Genomic DNA, 23,896 nt, shown 5'->3' on the forward strand with positions numbered 1-23,896 from the left:
CTGTTGTTAACGGGTTGTCATCCTCCTGTCTGAAACACACAATAGTTGTGTTTACTGACCGTCTGTCTGTAAGCGCTCATACTAGAGCTCAAGTGGCTCATATTTACTCTGCTGCTGCTAAAGCACACGAACAGAGAGAACAATCGCAAATTCAGTCGATGTAAAACTCCTCGTTCTAGTTTCAGATGGGTCAGACCAACAGCTCCAATATGAGATCATGTGAACAACATGATACACAGCTGGTCGCAAAATAAATTCACAAAACATCACTAAGGCTTGAGCACACTTTTTAATACACTAAAACATTAACATCGACAATGGATTTGATCAAAAAGCATGCAGACGACCCAAGGGATATAAATGATATATATATATATATATATATATATATATACACACACAAACACACACCGATATAAATCAGTGATGGAAAAATGCTGCATTTATAGGCTGAGAGCATGTGTGACTAACCTGTGTGTTTAAACTAAGTTGTCCAATCTATTGTGACATGAATTGAAATGGTCTGATCACAAAGCCTTGCTCTTTACTGCGCTCATATGGATACAGAGTGAAGTACACTCACGTCAGACATTTTAGCAAACCAAAGAAATCACCAATCTTACTTTTAATGGATCTTTTTATTTCTTTATTTTAAATACATTGATTGCAATCATCCACTCTGTCTTCTGGTCCAGCGACACATGAGAAGTGACATGCACACATTCAAACATGTAGCCATGTGTCAAACATACAGCGACATTCATTAACAGCAATAAACATAATAAAATAACAAAAGAAAAACAAGTAGATGACATGGGAACAAATCATATCAGTAGTATAAAGTTAATAACAGTTTTTAAAACTAAGTACATAATAATTACTATTTACCATTCACCCTAAACCAGCCATAGTGTAGCTACGAGTCCCTGTTTGTAGAACATCCAATACAACCGATAGCAGCCTTTTACATTTGATAGACGAATCTACAGCATGAATGGGCTTTTTAATCGTTTTTCCTACCCACAAAGAACTCATTATGGGGAACATTTACTCTTCTGTTCCACTTGAAATAACCGAAAAAAAACTATATAAAAGCATCTTTTTCAGTTATCTAAGGGCAAAAAACAAAAAAACATTTGAGTCTGGTGAAGAAAAATTAAGATAATAAAAAAATAATAAACAGGTTGAGCTACTTGTTTGCCTTTTGGTTTTTAAATCAGGGACTACATGACAGAGTGCAACAGAAATATTTAAGGCAAACATACATATATTAATTTATTCTAGGAACAAACAATGTATTGCTGTCACCGGACTCTGGACATAATCTGTCACCAAATGTATTTAAATGAAGATGCACAATGGATTATTTTTGCATCCTTCTTTGTTGGCATTTGAGTGAGTTCATTTGGAGACATAAAAGTTAAAGTTACGTGCACAGACATGATACACATTCACACACATATTTACACGACAGTAAGAGGTCTGCAAACCTACAACTGTAGTCTAAAACTGTACAAACTCAAACATGTAATGCAATAACGACCTGGAAACAACATTAAGTGCATTCAAAGTGAGAGTGAGAGAGAGAGAAAATCATTTACAGCATCTCTATGGCGCTATTATAATACATGTTATCAATGAACATTTGGCACAAATTGTTTTCAGCATGGCTACACTGGTCTGCTCTGCCTAACAACACTGGTGAGTAATGGTTTTATTGGCTGGAACTGGCTGGTTCAGACTTCTCAGTTAGGTCTCACAGAAATAGTTACACGAGGATGCAAAGCCAGACTGAAGAGGAAAAAGGCTCCCCTCTTCAAAATGATCCTGATCTGTGATTTGGCTGGTGTGTGTATTTATGATGGCTGCCACAAGATGTCTGGAAATGGTTCTGGTGGTAATTAACGTTCCTGCAGAACATGGCTGAACACTCATGTGACCTGTAATGTGAAACTGAATCAATAAACTGTGTGCAGATTAAACAGGAAGTGGTCAAAGCAGCTGCCTGTGGTGGACCAAAGGAATTATTGTTACACCAGGAAGTGTCCAGTGTGGCCATTTAGTTGTAGTGCTGGTAGTGATTTATAAACAGCATCATCATGGCTTAGAAACGGGGGGCGGGGAGTTTGGCACCAACATGTTTATGGTTGTTGCTTAACTGTCTTGACTCTGTTCTGAACAAGCCAGTTCACATGTTAGCTACTGTCCTGCTCCAAAAACAGGACTATTAAGCCTGGGTTGTTCTTTTGACAAGGACGGTCGCACGGAAAGGAAACATTTGGATCTTTAAAACTCTGAGCGGGTTTCTCCTCGAGGCTAACCAACATTTTTAACCTCAAAATTTTACATTTTCTCCTGCCGCACAGGTTCCCCGCAAAGGGCCGCGTCTGATGGTGTGACGTCACTTTGGCTGCGTGGACACTTGCAAGCATAAATCATAAATGAGCACAAGTCCTGCTGTTACAGATTGGTTATTAAAGTGGATACCGTCTGTTTATTGCTGGCTGATTTACCAGAGTCAGCTAGATGATCTGGACTACTGTACACTGCGATGAGATCGTAACCATCCCGTTTTCTTTCAATTACATCCTTCAGACTCACACACACACACGCACGCACAATCTGAGGGAGGGTCTTTAAACACAAAAACCAAGCCCTCTTTATTGGAACCATCTCTGAAATCTCTGAAAGAGAGTATAACTGAAACTAACATCCACAACACTATCATGAAATGCTGGTATGACGACACACACTCACTCACGCACACACACACACCTCAGCATGTCATGTGGATTTGTTGTCATGAACTTTAAATGTGCATTACTATTATATTTTTCAGATAATATTTGAAGAAACTATATTTATTCTAAAAAACATTTTACTCAAGTGTTTTTAACTGTTGCATTAGAAACTTCTCGGCGCACGGTACATGTTGACAGAACGGAAGTATATCTCTGGTACCGTCACTGACAGAACGCTAAACACGACAGACCACGTCGATCTGCATGGAGCAACACAGTCTTTGGTCACTGAAGTATCAGAAGAATCAACACTTCCTTTCAAGTACCACAGTAAAGTGTCAAAAGAAGCTTAGCAAAGCTGCTAACTGCTAAATATATGTGCATGTGTGCGTATGAATAAGTACCAGTCTTCATTTTGTATGATTTCGTTACATTGGTAAATCTGACAGTTTGGCTTCTGGCTCCGCAGTTGTTCCCACTTTGGTCCCTGTTTTTGGTTCTAATAAAGGTTGCAGTTGCGATATTTGAATACGTTATAGTATCTGTACATTTAATAGTGGGCCAAATCCTAAATATTCTTTGTATTTTTTGTCTTCTTACGTAGTGGTGACTAAGATTTGTATGTAGCTCTTTGTCTTTGTGTGTGTGTCAGTGGAAATGTCCCATGGCCTCAGCAGCCTTCATTCTCACCACAGGATCTGGATCTTGGAGAAGCATCACTAAACCTGGGGATGAACACACAGACACACACACACACACACACACACACACACACACACACACACACACACACAGTCAATACAACAGAATGAGTTTACATGTCTGAAGAAAGAGAAGGTTGTGCAGTGAATCACCTTTAGTGATGGTGCCCATGTTGAGGTGGGAGAAATGCTCCTCTTGAAGATTCCCCAGCAGAAACCCTGAAACACACAAACCTTATGATCAGGTCACGTCATATACAACAGGAACGCACTGTTTCTGACCCATACATCCACTCAGGTTCACTGACAGAAATGTTCATTTTGCAGTCATACCTATAAACATGGCAGCTCCTGCTCTGACCTCGGCCCAGTTGCTCTTGAAGAACTGGATGACTGATATGTGATAAAAGTTCAGCATGCCTGGAAAGTCCTGAATCTATGAACCACAAAACATTCACTGAACGTCAAACACGAATAAGCACTTCTCATGTATGTCAACAACATCATCTATTCTGACTTTGCAAATAATCTGTGAGGTTGATCCTTAAGTTCACTTTGTGTTAAAGACAGTAAATGTACAACTACTTTAGATATTTGTGTGTGTGTGTGTGTCTCACCAGGTACTTGGTGAGGTCATTGATAAACTCTCCATAGTGCAAACTCTTCTCTTCGTGAAGGTGGTTCTGAAACATGGTTGTGATCTGCTCTGATCCCACGACAGGAGCACACACTCGCATTGAATACTTACACGCCTGGACAGATGAGAAAACAAGATCCACATTAGTATGAAACAATACAGTAGTTATATAACTTACTTTTGTCCCAGTTCTATTTAATGATAATAACCCTGACATGAATGCACATTTCCTACTTACCTTGACCACCTGTGGGTTTGGGTCAACCAGGTGTAACAGCAGGCTGACCAGGACATTGTGGATCTGGTCTTTGAACACTGGCTCTCCTGAGCCAAACTTGGACAGGTTCCCCATGAGATGGATGGAAGCACAGCGGATCTCGTCGTTCTCCTGGACGAGCACAGAGACAGAAAAGTACTGTTAGCGTTACACGTGTCTCTATGTGAGGGGAAACAACTTCACCTTCTAGGCTCAACGGACTAACAAACCTAAGCTCTGAATAATTAAAAAGACACAAATTTAGATACTTTTGATTACTCTGAAAATAATCGTCACAATATATAACATCACAAAACATGTTGAAAGATTTAAAGGAAACTTACACTCTCCAGGAATGGTTTGATCTTCATGAAGATATAGACCACCAGTAAGTGGACGTTCTTCTTGTCCAGATAGAGGAGAACTTTGGAAAGACCCGACATGGCTTCGAGGGTAATCAGCTTACCTGCAGGAAACGTAAAAAAGAGCATTTCTACAAAAAACAACCAATCCAGGACGAGAGGCTGAACATGTAGTACGACAAACATGATGGAAGTGAAACCCAAATCACTAGACTGTAAGCTTTAGGAATCACTGCAATCAATCATGTCTACTGACCTGGATCGTCTTTCTCCTCCATGCCTGAACTCATGGCTGCCAGCAGCTCCTTGGCATATTTGTTCACCTGGTGGGAGAAGGAAGTGAGAGTAGGAAAGAGGACGCACGGAAAACTCATCCATCAGTGATCTAACAGCAGAGCATGTGCTCTTGTACCTTCTCAGGTGATCCCACGGCGATATTGCCCAACCCCCGAACCGCCAGCATGCGGACAGTGCAACAGGGATCCGATATCCTCTCCATCATGTTGTTCATCAACACATCTATCAACATCAACTCCGTCACCACGTGATGGTTTAAGAGCTGGAGTCAGTAAATGAGAGAGACGACAGGTTATTCATGTTCTTCATCGGTTGGTCAACGAAAGCTGATTTGATATTATCATCTTAAATAAGTGTTGATTGAAAAGTATGACGCAATATTTCATGGTGCATCACCTCGGAGAAGAAAGCAGTGACGGTGATTCTCTGGCACTCGTAGATGTTGTTCAAGGAGGGACACAGGCACTCCACGATGGAGGGCAACCTGGGACCAGCATGCTTAGCCATTGCCCTACACACAAGACAAACATGCTAGAATTTACAAAGGCTTTGTATAAAGGGGGGATTCATTATTTAGACACATATTTTCTTTATGAGAGAGAGAGAAACACGAGCGGAATGCAGTGAAGGAAATGTATTTTAATCCTCGTTAGAATAGATTTGTGTTTCATTTACTTTTTAACATCATGTCCCAAACATATTCTTTTATCAAATGGATTTTACACATTTAGTTTCCAATACTTTTGAATATACAAGTCACGTTTATCACAACAGTATTGATGAGCAGCTTGGCAGAACTGTGTTGATCCAGCATTTATCTGCAGTGAATCTCTGATTGAGATCTCAAACTGGACTCATCCAGCTTAGCGAGTGTGTACGTACCTTGCCAGTAGTGTAACTCCAGTAGTGTGCGTATTTGGTTCCTTCATCGCGTCCCAGGCGTTATCTTCATCCAGTCTTTTAATCACCTCATCTAACTGGGCCCGTGCTAACAAGATTCGCAGAGCATCGGCTGCGACCCTGAATCACACAAAGGAGGACACCAAAATGTTAGCTACACCTGAAACTAACTGACTTTAGAACTAGATTTGAATAGATCAAAAGAGGAAGAAGATGCCCACCCTGCTACATGGATGGAGGCAGTTTGTTTAGTGTTGTTGTCCTTCGGTGCAGAGACTCCGACACTTGCTCCCAGTCTGACAGTGAGACAGGAGAAGAGCTGAGGAAACAAGCTGACTGCCGGCTCCTGACTGTGGCCATTCATCAACAGCTCTTTGAGACCACATGTCATCTGGAAACAGAAAAAAACACACACACACACACACACATACACACACACACACACACAAAATGTGGGTGACCTACTCCCAATACCATCCCTGAACACTTCCTGTGTTGATACACACACACACACACACACAGGACTAAAGCTGCTGCTCTGCTATGTGCTGCTTTCGCTATGCAGGCTGTGTAGACATTGTGTAAATTAAGAAAATGGCTGATGATCATTGGGAAAAATACAAATTCAACAACAGTACCTTGCCAGAGGACATCAAACTGAAGACCCTACAACCTTTACAGGTAAATGCTACTTTATGATTTGCCTTAAATGGCAATGCTTTCTTATTTATATTTAGTGTGAATTGTGTGAGTTGAAATAAAAAGGACTCATGCATGAATATCATCCTCTTTATCTAGAACTTAATACATACGATGTATTTAGCGACATGTCTGTGAGAGTCTGTGACTTACAGCCAGCGGCTGACTGGTGGCCACCTTTTTCGTCCCTCCTCTCATCATTGACTCCCTCTGGTCTACGTAGGGCGCCATGATGAGAAGCTTCTCAATCACCATCTCAATGATCTGATTGGCTATAATGGGGTCTGCTCCCAGGGCCATCCACATCTCACTGGTCCAGCTGGCCAGAGAGACAGAAAAAGTCAACAACTCAAGCGTCTTTCATTGAAAACACAAAATTCTTTGTCCTGCGAAAGACACAAAACGAGCAACTCACAATCTAAAGAACAAGGTTACTGAATTTAATGTGTTAGGTAGTAAATATAATTATAGGTTTTGTGACTATACCTGTCATAAGGGAGTGGTTGGTTAACTAGTGTGTTGATAACAGCCTGTAGATGCTGAGAAGCCAGGATTAGTACGGTCTGTCCCACCGCCACTCTCACCTAAACACAGGTACAGTAACAAACAGTTCTTACAGTGCGGGTATAGCTCATAGATGGTTAATATTTTGCTCATAGGTGGTTAACAAGATATAATTACACAATGAGCAGATCATTATTGCAAAATACCCCACACAAGGGTGAGTGGGTTACTCAAAACAGTATTAGAATAACAAAAAAAAGCTCTTAAAAAAATGAATCTTTGCTGAATATCGTCACACTGATGTGTGTTCATACCTGCTCCTCTGTGATGCTCTGCAGACGCACATGTAGCACCTCCATCATCTCTGGGACCTAACATACAAACAAGCACTGTGTTTGCTATTCCAGATGTGTGTGTGTGTCAAATAACTGAATTAATCAGCAGATGCAACAAAGGGCTGTGTGAGAAGTATATGTTTGTGTGTGTGTGTGTGTGTTTGCTACCAGCTCTTGTAGTCCTCCTCCTCTGTTCTTCAGCAGAGTATTTAGGATGACAGATGAGGCTCTGCAGCAGTTTGCCTGACTGTCGACCAGCCCTTCAAACAACATGAACACCAACGTCGTCAGCTGCTCCTGAGGCAGACGCTTACTCATCACCTGACACACACACACACACACACACACACACACACACACACACACACACACACACACACACACACACACACACACACACACACACACACACACACACACACACACACACACACACACAGGAATAGACGCAATAGAACGGTTTCACTGTATGGCTTACGACTGTTCATACTAATTTGAAATGAACATAAAGAAAAGAGGTAACAATGATTGTATGACTATATTAAGGTGGACCTATTTAAGCAGAATAAAAGCAAAACAACTGAACGGTTTGTCATCGAGTGCTGTTACTAAAGGTCACAATAATCTATCTGGGCAAGGAAATGGAAAGGAAGTACAGGTAATTGATTTCTGAAGACAGACTTGCTGAGTGGTACAAAGTGTACCTTGGTGAGGTCGGAGCAGGTCTTATATAGAACTGAATGGTCAGGGTTATCTAGCCGGTCTTTTAGGGGCACCAGACTGTCCACACCGTCATCCTTATAATCTAGGGAGAAACCTACACACAAAGAGTCGAAACATTTTAGGTCAAAGCTGGACTATTTAGGTTAAATGAGAAATGTATTAACCACCGTTTTAACAATTATTAAGTGATTGCAAATAAAATGACAAAAGGTGAAAGGTCAGGGCTCTGTGTCTCTGTACCTTCATAGCGCAGCTGAATGTAAAGCAGATAGTAGATACAGTCCACAGCAGCAGTGCGTACAGCAGGGTGAGGGTCGGAACATCGTGGAGACAGTCGACCCAGCAGAGCTCCAAGGTTGTGGAAAGACACCATGTTCTACACAAAGGTGCACAGAAAGGAAAGAAAGGAAAGGCACAAAATGTCAGTTTTAACATCAAGTGAAGACAAAATAACATCCGCACTGACGTGATACTTTAGTGACCTTCAATGGCTGAATACACGTCATACTTTGGAGCATTTCGATTTGAACGAGTTACAATTCACCCATTATCAAAACTAAGATCTGGGGTGTGTCCGGGACAGTTAAGTTGTCAGAAATAAAACAAACAAGAGATGCAGATATACGTTTGAGTGTGTGTGTGTGCGAGTATGTGTGTACCTTGACAGTCAGGTTATCCAGGTAGAAAGCCAGCATGTGAGCAGTAGTTGTGACAGCTCTCTCTCTCTCGTGGTCCTGTCCGGAGCTCAACCATGATTCAATGTGCTGCACAGAATAATAACATACATTGTGTCAGACTGCACAGTGTTGCAGCGTCACACAGCTCCGTCTCGATGTACGGCAGTTCACCGAAGCCAGTTGTTATTTTTCAACTAGACATTTTTCAAATGCACAATTAGAAAACAGAATAACGTGGTGATACAAACATTACTGGGACTTAATAATACGTTTAAGCCAAAAGAGCGGATTCATCTGAAACACCAAGCTTCACCTTGAAGACACTCTGCAGGCCATCAGGAGTGGGATCCTTGGCCAGAACACTTTTCAGCAGCTCCTGCAGTGCAGCCAACGTGTCTTTGTACAATGCCTGTACATATTTACCAGGACACGTTAGTTTGACAACATGACAGCCTTTGACAAATGTTGCACAACAGTTGTGAGCGTTAAAATGGCACAAGACAGATATACAGCAGATTTGTGAAGTATACTGTGAACACTTCTCGGTCTGATTTACGTCACCTTTCTCTGCTTGGGGTCCAGTGTCTCCTCTTCTTTCATTTTCTCTGGCGTGTGTGTCTCGGGTGGCAGAGAGAACACACTGTTCACACAAACCTTTAGCAAGTCAAAGTTGTCATTCTCACTCAGCGCAGGGTCCAGAGGCCTGAAGCACTAAAGGTCAAAGAAATAAAAACACTTGGAAATGACAGAACCTCCAGTGCAAGAATGCAGGGATACCACAGCTTTCTGTGTCGTCACTGAAGCTGAAGGATACATTAGGTTGGCACACGTGGTCATCACAAGATGGCGCACTGGAGTCCTCAACGAATCAGCTGGCTCTGCCTTGATAAAATCCTGACCAGCGTAGACGAAACAGCAGGAAGACAGAACAGAAAATAAAAACATTGTTGTTTTAATCGGCAATTAAACATTTATGACTCGTTTTAACGAACTGAAACGACAGACTACTGACCAGCATAACAGTAACGAGCTCCTGTTTGCGAGAGAAGACGTAGCCTTGTTTCTTCACACACTCACTGATGGCTCTGGCTATGAGCCCAACGCTCTGGATCAAACTGAGTTTCATAGTCAGGTCCTGAAATGAGGGGAAGACACACACAACACAAGATGCACAAGACGGACAAACAGGATAAATGAAAGGGCATACACAGATCATGAGATTCAGGTCAGGAGGAAAAGTAGGCTAAATATGAAGACAATTAGATAATTGCATTTTCCAAATTGTCAGGAATGCAAACGAGGCCAACTGCAGCACCGGTTCAGCAGATGCAACTCTACAAGCGACTGAGTGGAAGCAAACACAAACCAAAATCATTCCAGCAATATGAAAATGAAGCAATCAATCCACTCAGTCCATCAATCAATCGAATAGCGATATTGATCTTCCATGCCTATTGGATGGAGAGAAGTTTAAAATCAGAGTTGTGAGATTAGAAATTAGAGATCGGTTGAACGGCACACCACCTGCAAGCTCTGCTCTACGAAGAGCTGTTAAAAGAGTTAGCAGGAAATTACAGAAGCCCTTTTACACTCGGCGCGAGTCATTTGTGAGAAATCAAAAGAACAATCCACCATTAAGCAACGGAGAGAAGAAAGAATGACGGGTTCAGAAAACACAGAGGCTTTTGTGGAATTGTGGCTGCTATCAAGATTAGATTAGATTCAAGGTTGGAAAATCCATCTAGTAACCATGTCACTGGTTTTACATTCCTGCAGTAGAGTGATAATCGACTGTAAAAGGTGTTTTGATACTTTTTCTTGGTGAAGATTGGCTGGAATCCTTTATAACGGACTCAATTCAAGCTGACCACAGAAACTGTTGTCAATCAATGTGGAAAGGACACACTTGTGAACAGCCTCCTTTCAAGCCTTCTGTGGGTGTCTGCTGTAAAGCTACAGTTCACAGAGGAAGAGCATTTTCACTTAGTACAATGAGGACAGTTATAGTCAACTTGCAGCATTAGTGTTGGTCTGTGTTTTCTTATCAAAATTGCTCCCAACCGATCATTTTCTGCACAAGAGCACTAACTATGACCCCAGTTGGCCTTGTTGGTATGTTAGGGATGAATGCCTTGAAGATACGGTTACTGTACAGTTACTGTATGAAGCTTTGTTTTCTTGGCTTGAAGAGTTTCAGTAAAGGTTTTAGTGACAGTATCACCACAATGTGTGCAGCAGTGTAAGAAAGAAGAGCAAGACGAAAGGGAGGAAAATTTCACGAGCAAAGTAAAACAAAGAAAACTGAGAGAGACGGCCCCTGTATTCCTGTGACAATACCTTTGTCTCTACTTTAATCCCCAGAACCTGCATGAAATAGAGGTGATATAGTCATGAGTGCACATACAAATACAGCAGCCTTACCTGCAAGTTTCTAGGCACTATTGTTCTCACACAAGAGCAACGACAAACACAGATCAATAGGCGTTGAAGCTCACCGTGTGTGCGTCTCCGAGCACATGCGCTATTTTGGATCATATCTTAAAATGTGAGCAGCATTTGAATCAAAAAGATTTAAAGTATAAAACATGACCAGGATGTGAGCCGCTGTAATCCAACGTTTTACGTCAACATTGAGTTATAACTGACCAGTCTGGTGTGTGTGTGTGTGTTGGTGTGTGTGTGTGTGTGTGTGTGTGTGGATATTATTGGCATTCTGGAGTTATTTACATGTAATCTAATTAAGGTAAGCACAGTAGACGGCTCTGTGTAACAGTATTTCTCAAATCTGCAGATTGACCCACATGTGTGTCCTGCTGCCTTCAGACGGCTGCAGGGATTTAATGACCTGAAGAACAGATTTGTATTCAGCATGAAGCAGCTGTGGAAAGCAAACCGCTGTTTTAATGTGTAGATAAAGGCAGACTGCTTTTCCAGCGTTCATGTTAACTACATTTAACGTTATTTTTTTTTAGACAATTTTAAAGACATCTACTGGTTGGAGTGTGTCTAATTCAAGTATTTTATTCATATTTTAAGCATAATTTCGTTATAGTTACTCTCCATTTGCTCTTGTTGGTAAAATCCCCACACCAGAAACAGACGTGGTTCTGAGACGTCTATGAGTGTGAAGAACCTCCCACCTGTTTGTGCCTCTCTTCCTACATGTGGACATTGCACTGCCACAAAAACAGGACCCTTTAAGGATAATATGATGCTGACTCAGCCAAGAAGGACAAATCCCAATAGGTGTGACGCAACATGTTTACCACAACTTTTCCACCATTTACTCTTAATCCATGTCACAAACACACACAAAGTACAAGGGTCAGTGCTGGCTTCAATGTGGCCACATTTTACACCAACGTCAGAGGGTCCATTTCACTGCAACGTTGGGAAACAGACATGTAGCAAAAAAATCTGTATTGACATGAGTGAAGAATGCTTAGATTTGCCTACTAGCAACCATAGATGAGCACTGAGTGGGCTGAAATCATACATGCTACAATACAACGGATCCAGTTGGAATATAGAAAACTATTGTAACTCCAACTGGAATATGTTTTCATGACAATCAGCCCTGTTCCTCTTAATGAACATCGCTTTCAGTACAACCTGCTACAGTTGTTTGTCCTCATCATCAGTGTAATTGTTTTCTCAGACAGCAAAATATTTGTCTGAAATTCCCTCTTTAATAACAAAGCCATGTGACCCTATTATTTACATTACCTTGGTATTGAAGTGTTTACTGATGCAGCGAAGGATGTCTTGATCAATGCGGGTCAGTATCTTTTCTGGAGGTGCGTTCAGAGCCACTTGACCATAACACAAGATTAGAGTGCTTTTCACCTTCTCTACCTCGACATCATTACGTTCCTGAGGAGAGGAGAGGAAGGCGAGATGAAGAACGTTTCTTTACCATCAATAGTAACTCAAAATCATCTTAATTTTCTAAACATGATAAAAGTTCCAAGTACCTTGAGAAGGTTGAAGATGCTTGGTGACTTCTTGAAGGCGTCCGACTTGCCGAACTCTTCCAGCTTGGCCAGAGTTCCCTCCAGGTGGCTATTGGCACACAGACCAACACCCATTGCAACTCCCTGATAGATACAGATGACAGACACCACAAGTTAGATCGTTAACTTGTCCAGGTGTGAAACAATCCAGCCAATCATTGAGAAGATGCTTTCCGTTTTGTTTTGAAAAACCACAACACCAGAGAAATGATCACATGACATCTATCGTTACCTCTCTTTCGACAGCATCATTGTGTCGCGCCGCGAGGAGGATTTCCTGCAGCTGTTTTTTAACCAACTCCTTGTTGAAACACTGTTGTAGAATCACTCCTATACATCGATACAGGAAACTCTAGAGAGAGTGAAAAAGGCTCATTATATTATTCACCATATGTACTCAACTGTACTCAGTACAGTTTTCCTTGTCAATGGTTATAAGATCATGTCAGGGTGTCACGAAAATAACAATTTGACTATACAAATTTACAACCACTTCTGAACATTTGTCAAGATTTTGACATATTATTGTTAAATAAAAAGCGTAACATATCTACACTTCACCCTTTGATGGGGGTGAGTTGAACTGTTCAGCTCTCGGTGTACAAATACACGGAGTAATGAGGAGGCATGGCTCCGTTTAACGAAGTTATGTGCCTCAACGGATGATGACCACTTTTAAACACAAATTATGACCAACCTGAAGCTCTAAATTAGGCTTGCTGCGTGGGTTTAGCAACTCGACAAACCACTAAACTATGTCCATTCATTTAATGTACTGGACTAACGTTGGTAACTACAACAAAGCAATCAGTTCGCTCCCGATTTGTGGGTGGAAACGCTGTTGAAAACACTTACTTTCTCTTCTAAGGCGTTGTTATACGTGGAGAGATATCTTGTTGCCTCAGCTGCCAACTGACACACCCACTTGTCATCATCAATAGCAGCCAGGGTTTTAGACAAGAGCTGGAGACAATTTCATCTTGTTTAGAATGACAATTGAATATGTTCAACATCAACACAGGCAATTAAACCATTAATGCACAATAAATGGGAATTATCTAATATCTGAAATCTAATATAAGGTCAAAAGAAGTAATCTTTCTGTCCATTATCCTCAGATTTTGGTTTTATTCAAATGCTAAACACTGACACATTCTGTTGGAATGAGATAATATTCCCATAAACAGTAGACAAACACACCTTCAGCAACGTTTCCTCCCAGTGTTTCTTATCCAGGCTCTCTGTCGTTGACTCTGGAAACAACAACACGCAGTCAGACTTCTATACTATAGAGGAGGGAAACTACTGTACATGAGGAATGAAAAGGAAGTAGTGCAGACTTAAGTGTTGTCTCTGGTGTCACTACAGGGAATCAGAGCTTCCTCCAAAACTATTACTTTATTTATTTGTTTGCTATATTTCCATACCCTCTAGCATGGAAAGCAGAGGAGGTATGTCTTTCTCCCACAGTATCTCTGTATTGGGGTGGATGTTGATGCTGAGGATTTGAAGGAGAGAGAGGGACGGAGCTCCATGACCTCTGCTACTGAACGGGAATGCTGCATTCACCTGGGACACACAGAGGAAAACCAGTCAGGGACGTTGTCAATTATGAATACATTTTACTTATTTAAGCAAGTAAACTGCACCACTTTAGTGGGATTACTGTGTAACTCCATTCATGCATCCTCTATGTTGAATACACAGTAAAAGTAGCTCTAAAAGTCAATATAATTATTACAAAGTAACAGATTGTTGCTGAAGCATTAAAGAGGAAATCAGATTTAGCAGGATTCTTTGGCAAGACAAACAACTGACACTACAATTCATCAATAACAATCGGTTTGATGTTCAGTGAACCTTTGTTTTAAACTCTAGACACAAAAGGAAAGAGAGTTTGAAAATTGAGTTATAGACTTGGATTTACTTACCAGCAGTCTGAGCATAAGTATTTGAGGGGAGGGCAGATTGACTGGAGGAGATACAAGAAAACATTTAGCTTGTAATGGATCACACAGAACAACAAGAATGGTAACTTTTAAAATGGTTAATAATTCATTTGTGATATTTTGTAACTTGCATCTAACATGGAACACACAGGGCAGATAACCTTCACATAGATGCACCTGGTCAGTAAATATTCCTCCTACCTTCCTGTGTGAAGTCTATGTTGAAGCTGGGCTCCTGGTTAGTCTTCTTCTTGTTGCCCAGCACTATCAGACTCTTACACAGAGGAGTGGTGGCAATGCTGTACTGTGAAGGGGTCAGATAGAACAGCAGCTTTGGCCATAGTACCTGCAAACAACAAAACAAACACGTCAAGTTTCTAAACACACAAACAACAACTTACTCTAATCCTAACTCATTTGTTGTAAAGCTAAAGCTTAATAAATATGCAGATCAGACAGTAGATATCTACGTACATCTGCTAGTCGTCCAACAGTGGTGGTCAGGAGGTGAAGAGTGTTGTCGCACATCGTCCTCAGTGCCTCGTTAGTCACCTCCTCTGGATCTGTGGGCCTCTGGTCTCGCTGGAGACACACAGACACAAAAATAAATGTCTCGTATTCCATCCCCGCAGATGTTCTTCTGTCATGCAAAAAGTTTCAAGTTTGAACAGCTTGATTTGCAAGCCCCGGCTTCAGCTATGAAGCACAACATCATCTGTTGCATCACGCAGCGCATTGGTTGTGGTGTATCTCACATATCGTCCATCGGCCTCATGCACAGTATGTGTTTGATGGCTTAATTGCTTTCTGCTTTGTGTCGTTCATTAGCTTTGTTGAACACAAGAAGGAAAATTGTTTAAATGACTTGAGCAGTAATTCTCTTTCAGGAAGATACATAAAGTAACTAAAACTAGCACTCAAGCTACCACAATCACACAAGCCACATATACACGAGCATACATGCATGAATAAAATAGTTTTGAGACATAACTTCCACACAAATCCACTTTTTAAAAACTTTTAAAAGTTGTACCCGATACGTGTCAGGTAAGGCACAGTGTTGAACGATGAATCGAACCAGCAGCTCGCCTCCCTCCAGCTCCAGGTAGCCGTGATGAGCCATCGCACTGATCACCTGGACCACACGCTTCTTGACCTGGGACACCGAGTGTGAGACATCACAACGTCATCAGAACAAAACAACTTCTTCAGGACAAATTTAACTTATAAAACATTTGAAGAAAGAAATGTATATTTTGGTGATTAAGCGGTAATAGCGTGTGCAGGTGTGTTACCTTGTTGCTGTGGTCAGCCATTGGTTGTCTGATGCTGGCCAGAATCAGCAGCTTCTTAGTCTCCATTGTGGACGCTGAAAAAACACATTACGACACACACAGAGAAGATTAGCGGATAAATAACGGAGGATTGTGTAGTTTATACGACTCCGCTGTAATTCAGGGCACATTGAACAGCTTATCAACGGTCAAATCGATCTCTGATGCTTGTGGAGTAACAGACATGCGTGTTTGGGATGAGTTGGGGATGCATGTGTTTGTGTATTGTCTCACTGGTAGAGTTGATGAGGTGACGCAGGACCGCCAGGGAGCCCATCCTGTTTCGCTCATTACTGTTCTCTAACTTCTGAAGAACAAACATGACCAGTCGGTCTGGGAAGGAGTTAGCTAGAAGGAAAAGAGTGGAGAGGAGAAACAAATTAAAACAATGTAAAATGCTTAAATTGTCACAGAAATACAAGACCAGGGGAAAGAGAAGCAAGACAAGAGAGAAAGGGTGAGAAGTAGACCATCTGTCACAGTTAATATGATTATGTTGTGGAGGACACAGAGTCTCGCACACTAATGGATGATCTCATTACTGGTCTTGTGACTCCATAGAGCTAAAACAGATAGAACGGCTTCTGGACAACTTTCAGCTAATATCCCACACTGAACTTGGTCGCCACAGACTTTCTTAATCAACTATCAGGATTTAATGTAGTGGCAACACACAGCACATTTAACTTAAAACATCAACACCAAGCGCTGCTGTACCCAGTAAGCTGAAGCAGCGCAGGACCTCGTTGTGGTTCTTGACAGTAGGAGAGTTACTGTAATCAACGGGGGCAGACACCTGGGGGAGAGAGAGGAACGGTTACACTGTTCTCTGTGACAGCCATGTTTCAACTTGTGCTCCCTCAAAACACCATTATGATGCGAGTCCCGGCATTATAAAAAAATAATTACAACAATAGAATACGTTTTTTTAAACTCAATGGAAATGTCTTACTGGAACACCTAAATCTACTCATGCAGCGGTAGAAATAATAATAATAATAATAATAATGATAATGAGGAAACTAATAGTATGAATTGTAACGTAAGTTTGCAGTGACTATTATTTGTTTGTCTAGGGGAGCGGCTGAATAAACATGTTATTTTTATACTGTAGGAAGCTAGTAAGACGTGAGAAGTTTCAAACAATCTCTTACTTGGGCTCAGTTTATGAATAACTATATATAGGAAATGAGACATTTGTTAAGGGCCACCGTTTTCAAAGCCAACCTTTTTAAAATTGTGAGAACTTGCGTTCGCAAGCAGCTGCCGTAATTTGGACCTGCCAAACTGCTATCAACTCTGTCAACAGTTTAGTGTTAACAAATAAAGTTATGAGATTCTGTGTAAGATAATTGCAATGGGAATGACAACTGTAACGGTCAGATACTGCTGCTCTATCATTCTGATGAAATACTCTCCACCAGACAACCCAGATCACACACAGATGCCGCTGGTAGAGTCATTGTGGTAAAATGTTGCAACAGTCAAGGCACGGGGCCAAGTGTCAGCTGAGTCACAGCGTTATGAAAACATCTAACTGCAGCGACTCTCTGACAGCCATGTGACACGTCTTAAAGATAGCAGTGAATATAAGATGCAAAAGGAGTAATCCAGTCTGCCCACAGATTTGTGGTTTCAGGGGGGGGGGGGGGGGGGGGTCTGTCACTGAGCAGGAATAACTAAGACACCATGACCATGCGTTACAGTTGGTGTGACAGAAACCTAGTCTCGTGATAGAAAGTGCTGTTGGGAACCAGCAACTGACAGCGGTCAGATCAGACAGATCCAGCTGTAGCTAATGTAATGTCGTAGTGTTGGTAAGTCTTTTATGCATGCATTTTTCTCAATACTGGGCTCCTCTACTGCTCTTTTTTCACTCAACGGCTCTGTGTTGGTAGAGTGTTGGCTGCCCCTCTCTTGGCCACTGGTTGAATAAACCTAACTTCAAGTTTGGCTCTTGAGAAACTACAGTAGAAGAAGAGTTTTACAATGTCTGGGAAATGTTTTTGGAACATCCGTGTCATGTCTCAGTCACCTGGTTCACTCAAGGTTAAAGCTGCAGTGTTGAATTTAGCATGCATGTATGTACCTGTTGATGCAGTGCCAAGAGTAGACCGTCCAGTTGTGTCTCCAGCACCCTGCTGCCCATGCTGACAGAAGCATCGAGCACTAGGCACAGACTCTGAGTGGAGACAAAAAATTAACCTCTGAGAAAGCTCATATAATTCAGCATTTTACACACACTGTGACTGGGAACCTGTGTTAAACCACAAGCACTACTGAGGCACGTTAAACAAGAGATTCATTCATTAAGAGCCAGGAGGCAGTTTAGAGGGAGAGAGATGGTCTACAGTTTGTTAACACAAATTATCCATGTAATTAAATCCATAACAAACAGTCCACCACACTCATGCTGCAGCCCCCACACCCACCTTGCTGATGAGATAGTGCTCGTTGTTTTTCTTGTACAGGGACAAGATGGCCGGAATGAGTTTAGGAATCTGCTCCTCCAGCTTATCGCTGGCCATCAGATGGCACATAGAGCCCACTGCCTCAGCCACTGTTAGCCTCAACTGAACCCACAGGGACAGAAAGACAGGAAAGACATTAGATTACATAAGATTCATACGTGTAACAAATAGATGAGTGTAAATAGAGAAGGGATAAAAAGGGGGAACACACTACATACAATTAAATACATTTAAATAAATCATGTTGGTCAAAAGACAATACAACTTGTGGTCATTCCCTGTCATTGCTGTTCGTGGCCATCTCATCACAGTTCTAGTCTGTACGACTGTACTCTATTCTTAATGTATTATTCAGGTGGAAGAATAGACAACAGAACAAGACTTTTTTTTATTAAAGCAAATGTTCTGTCACTGCATGAATATGCTTCTGAGATCATTTGTTTTCCAGTTGTCAAAAAAGGTCCCTGCCTTCTGTAATGCAGCACGAGGGTACAGTGGGTACATTGTTAGACTAGGACTTATAACAGCTTCATAATTCTGGATGAGATGTGAACAAAATTAAGTTAATGACTCCTCGGAAAACAATTAAACTAAAAAGTCTGCCTTGTGCTAACAATATGAAGGCCTGACAGGTATGGTGAATGCCTGAGGCTCCTGGGTGAGCGAGTGTGTGGTCAGGTGGAAACGATTTTCTGGTAGTTGTCATGGCCGGGAAAGCTTAATCACATTTGTTGGTGTTAATCTGTAGTGCAAAGATGTGGCTGCCTTTTTCTCTCGGCAGCCGCATACGAAAAAAAGACGCTGGTTCTCGCTACGCTCAGCATTAGATGGCTTACCTCGGCTCAACTACTTCTTTTTGAACATGACTTGTTCATAGTTGCATAGTCCACTCCACTGTATATCAAACCCTCTTGCTGGACCCCCAACATGGACCTACAGTGAGCTTACCTTAGACTCCCTGCTTTGTAGCCAGTTATTGAAGAGGATGTCAAAAGCAGCAAAGATTTCACTGGAAAATGTGTCCTTTCTCACTGTGGGATCTGGAGCCTTGTCCAGGTTGGCGAGGTACTCCAAGATACTGTCGCTGAAATGACACAGAGCTGGAGAAAGACAAACAAAACAGAGGGCAAAGGGAAATTAAGGAGAGAAGAAAACAATGGCCATGTATCCATTCAATTGTTACTTTTAAAATGTCGGAAAACAAATATATGTGAAAAAGGTGCATTTCCATCGACTGGTTTTGAGCGAATAAACTCAGCTACACTGTGGTTTGGTCCGAAGTTTGCTCTGTAGGCTATGAAAGGCTGTAATCTGTCAATATATGTTTCATACAGTCTGGTGACAAAGACAAGCATCTGCACGATATGGGAATATACAAGAAGACGGCAACAGCGGAAACAGCTGATCAGTCATGTCAATCAGAATTAATTTGGCAAAGGCGTTTCTATAATCCATTTAGCGGTAAAGCATCATCTGTTTTTGGACAAATGCAAAAACCACCTCAAGTGAACTTAAAAACTTTTCACAATTCAGGAGATTTTATTGAATTTTGCAATTTACATTCAGATTTCCTAACACAATAAATACATGAATATGTGAATGGAAGGAGGCTAATGCAATGATAAAAGCCTGTAGAGAGGTTCTTACCAGAGGCGAAGACCCACTTTATGTTGTCCTGTCTGGCCATGCTCAACATTGGCAACAAGGTGCCCAGAATAGCATTCAGGAAGGGTACCATGCCATAAACTAGAGAACAAGGAACAATACTGCATTAATGGGACGTTATTCTTTTACCACTTCCTCTGTAAAGCAGGGAGACATACACGTAGTACTGTACTGAGTAAGAGATAATGTGCAAGCGTTAAAAGAAAAGCATGGAGCAAGATTTTCATAGTCACAGGTGAAATCCATCTTTTGTAAAAAATGTCATTATGCATCAAAATACGGTAAATATCATTTCAATGTATCTCTGTACTGGTCAATGACTCACAGTTATTAAAACACAAACGACAGCTACAGTTATCAGACACACAATGACCAGGATGCTGCTTAGCCCCTGATCTATATCAGAGTCATTTAATATCATTTACTCATTAACTATTTGCTCATATTGAGTCCCGAATGCTGTACAAAATGTGGCTGCAACGGAGCAATTGTGTTCTCACTTCACGGTCAGAGTGGTTATCATTAACTGAAACTATGTATTTGTACATGTCCTCCCCTGCTAATCCTTTAGTAGTAGGATAGAGAGTTAAAAATGAGTGCAACGGGGCAACATACATAGGATTAGAAATAAATCAGGCTTCAAATATCCAATGCTAATCACATAAAAATGTTCAATCAGTTCAGTGGCTTTGAGCATCCCTAACTGCAGCAAGTGTGAGTGCCAGAGTTGCCATTTTTGGACAGGTTTAACAGGTTTGTGTGTTCCTCAACAACCGGTGTGTGTGTGTGTGTGTGTGTGTGTGTGTGTTCTTCCTTATGGCCTTAACAAATGTGTGCGTTCTTTGTCTTTGTGGGTGTAAATATTGTCTTACCGTTGGAATCAGAAAGGTTGGCCAGTGTCTGGACCACAAAGAAGTGCGGTAGGAGCCCTGGCTGAAACTTGCTTAGTATTTCCTCCATGATGTCATTGATGTGCTTGTTACCCACGGCAACCAAAATATTACTGGCCGCCTGCTGCCAATCAGGGATGACCTCCTGAACGGAAGATGTAGAGAACAAAGTGAGGAACATCATTTATCATCAGCGTCCCGAAATGGAACAAAACATGAATGATTAAAAGCTGAAGTTTTACTTTTGATCGTGTCATCTCATCTGAAGCCAGGGAGATGATACTTTTTATTCTGGGGGAACTGATCTCCTCTATCCTGCAGCCAACAACCAGCTCAATAGTTTGAAGAATCACAACTCTGTGGCTCACGACCAGCTAGAGGAGGACGAGGAAAGAAGAAGAATTAGAAGAAGAGAGACACGGCATAACGGTTAAGAGCACATCTAAAACAAAATGCTAATTACGGCGTATGCAAATGTGTTGCAAGTAAAAGAAGGAGGACTGATCCTATTCTATGTATTCTCTCAGCCCATGCAGGTGAAATGTTAAATTAGGATTGGGCAGCATGAGTCACTTTGTATCTCAATAATAGTATTTTCAAGAAATTAAATTGACAAAACATTTACAAACTAAAAAAACTAAAATCAGACTCTCTCTGTAATATAAGTGCATAAACAGCTATTTATGGCAACATTTACATCTTGTAAATGTGTGAAACCAAACCATACACTAGGGGCTCTACCAGATTTACCGGATTAGCAACACAAACCACAAACATTTCCATCATCTAGTACCACTCTTTGGTGTTTGCTGCAATTCTGCTTTTTATTCAACATGGGGGACTTCCCCTGCAGCTTCCACTCTGTGTGTGCACAGGGGGATACCACATGACACCAATACTAACACAAGCACTGCAGGCTAGAGGAGTTAAATGATAGTGTTGACATGCTCATGCATAGCAGGCATGCTTATCTGGCCTTTTGACCAGAGGTACAAGAGCGTGTACTGATAATTAGTTCCAGGTCACTCTGCTGTGATTTATTAGAGCAGGCCTGAGGCTGACACGCTGAGAGTTGTTTGACATACAGTGTAACAGAGGTGTTTTACCTTTGGGTGTTTCAGAAGGTAGTCCTGACACATGGCTAACACTCTGTCTGGCTGCTGTTTTCCCAGAGTCAACATAGACTTTCTGACCTGATCCTGGACCTCCGAGTCTTTATCAGTGGCCGCATCTAGCAGAGCCAGGGTCACCTCTAGAGGAAAAAACAAGACAGGATGGAGACAACTCTGAGCAGGAAAAGTGAAACGTAGAAAGGTGGAAGAAAACACAAATGGCTAAACAGAGTTTGAGACCAATTTGTCTAACAGAGCACATTATTTATTGTAGCTGAATGGAGGCAGACAGAGGAGAGGAGAGGAGAAAGGAGAAGTCAAGAGCAGTAAAGAGAAGAAGCTCACGTTCAACATCAGTCTCGTCCATGGTGGACAGCAAGAGGGCTGGCTTCCTGGAGCCTGTGGCCGGGGATGTAGCTTCCCTCCTGGGGTACAGGTTGGGCACAGGCTGCCTGCCAGACAACCCAGATAGAGGAGAGTTACAGCTGAGAGATTACAGCTTCACCAGAGAAAAAACATTGAGGGGACAACTTTGTTGTCAACCAAAAGCAATCTGAATACAATGTAGCTTAATGTCTCTTCATCTGTCTACGCTGTAGCTGACCTTACCTGTTCAACACACTTCTTCAGCTACGCACACTACCACTAAAACAAATACCAAGTATTTAGCTAACTGGTGCAGTAACTTTATAAGATTACGAAGCTCTATAAAGATGACATGAATCCAAACACAACCAGCAGTGTTAGCCGAGTAAACTCTAAGCCTCGTGCCTTTCTTTAGTTGGTGTTATAATATAATATCTGGCTTAGACCTGCTCGGGTGGTGATGCTGCAGCAGCAGCGAGCTAACTGTCTGTGACACACGTTAGCATGCTAACCTAGCAGCTGCTGCTACGGAAGAGCCGACAGCGTCCTCACGTCACAGACTGGAGGAAAACAACAGCCGTGCTAATACTTACCGAGTCCCCGTGAGCGTCCGCTAAACAACTATCCCTCACGACAAAAGTGCTTCTTATCTCGGGTTAAACGAAAGGCTGTCCTGTCAGTGACACAGTCAGAGTGGGCGCTGCGTGTCTTTCTGTCACTGCAGGTGTAAACACGCCTGGTCATGTGCTTCTAGTCAGCAGGGGGCGTGGCCAACGCGTCAGTATCACAGCACTGAGGCAGATAGAGCTGCTCCTCAACATCAACACTGTCTGCTACAGCTTTGCATGAGACGGCTTTATATTATGGAGACTACTGTTATGCAGGACTCAACTTCATATTCAAACTTTTTTTTTAAGTGTGTCTCATATTTGCATGTCTCTGTGTATCGACCATTACTGTTTCTTCTTGGTTTAATTCTGCATAATGAAGCAGTGGAGAAATAAATATTGAGATACTAGTGCCAGGATATAAAAACACTCCATCACAGATTTAAAAAATATTACTGAGTATAACATACGTGGCAAAATGTATTTGCAGTAATAAATATATACCCCTACTGATAAAAAACAGTCACTGTAATTATCATAAGAATAAGATTTGTTTTATGTTAGATAGGTAGAACTCATATTAGATACTTAATATTGTGCTGGGTTGTTTGAATTGTAACAATCCATATTTTATAATATGATTGTATAAAGATTAA

General features: G+C 41.6%; 1 protein-coding gene across 1 annotated transcript; it reads right to left on the reverse strand.

Moving 5' to 3' along the window:
- Nucleotides 1-629: 629 nt before the first annotated feature.
- On the reverse strand, nt 630-23,346 carry mroh1 (maestro heat-like repeat family member 1). The gene is made up of 45 exons (XM_079164610.1): nt 23,226-23,346; nt 22,612-22,718; nt 22,261-22,406; nt 21,397-21,528; nt 21,137-21,299; nt 20,247-20,345; nt 19,548-19,699; nt 18,561-18,701; nt 18,218-18,310; nt 16,846-16,924; nt 16,363-16,476; nt 16,090-16,163; nt 15,828-15,950; nt 15,269-15,376; nt 14,996-15,140; nt 14,777-14,817; nt 14,273-14,414; nt 14,046-14,098; nt 13,701-13,808; nt 13,078-13,197; nt 12,807-12,929; nt 12,559-12,705; nt 11,170-11,196; nt 9,845-9,967; nt 9,647-9,726; nt 9,394-9,535; nt 9,146-9,241; nt 8,815-8,919; nt 8,396-8,531; nt 8,137-8,249; nt 7,601-7,753; nt 7,412-7,468; nt 7,080-7,177; nt 6,747-6,912; nt 6,116-6,285; nt 5,877-6,014; nt 5,391-5,505; nt 5,110-5,256; nt 4,954-5,020; nt 4,680-4,801; nt 4,318-4,467; nt 4,060-4,194; nt 3,776-3,878; nt 3,596-3,661; nt 630-3,466 (listed from the first exon to the last, which is right to left on the reverse strand). The coding sequence occupies exons 2-45, from the start codon at nt 22,631-22,633 to the stop codon at nt 3,390-3,392; spliced, it is 4,911 nt and encodes a 1,636-aa protein (XP_079020736.1). The 5' UTR covers nt 22,634-22,718; nt 23,226-23,346; the 3' UTR covers nt 630-3,389.
- Nucleotides 23,347-23,896: the final 550 nt, after the last annotated feature.

Source organism: Pholis gunnellus (genome assembly GCF_910591455.1).
Source record: "Pholis gunnellus genome assembly, chromosome: 8".
Classification (NCBI taxonomy): Eukaryota; Metazoa; Chordata; class Actinopteri; order Perciformes; family Pholidae; genus Pholis; species Pholis gunnellus.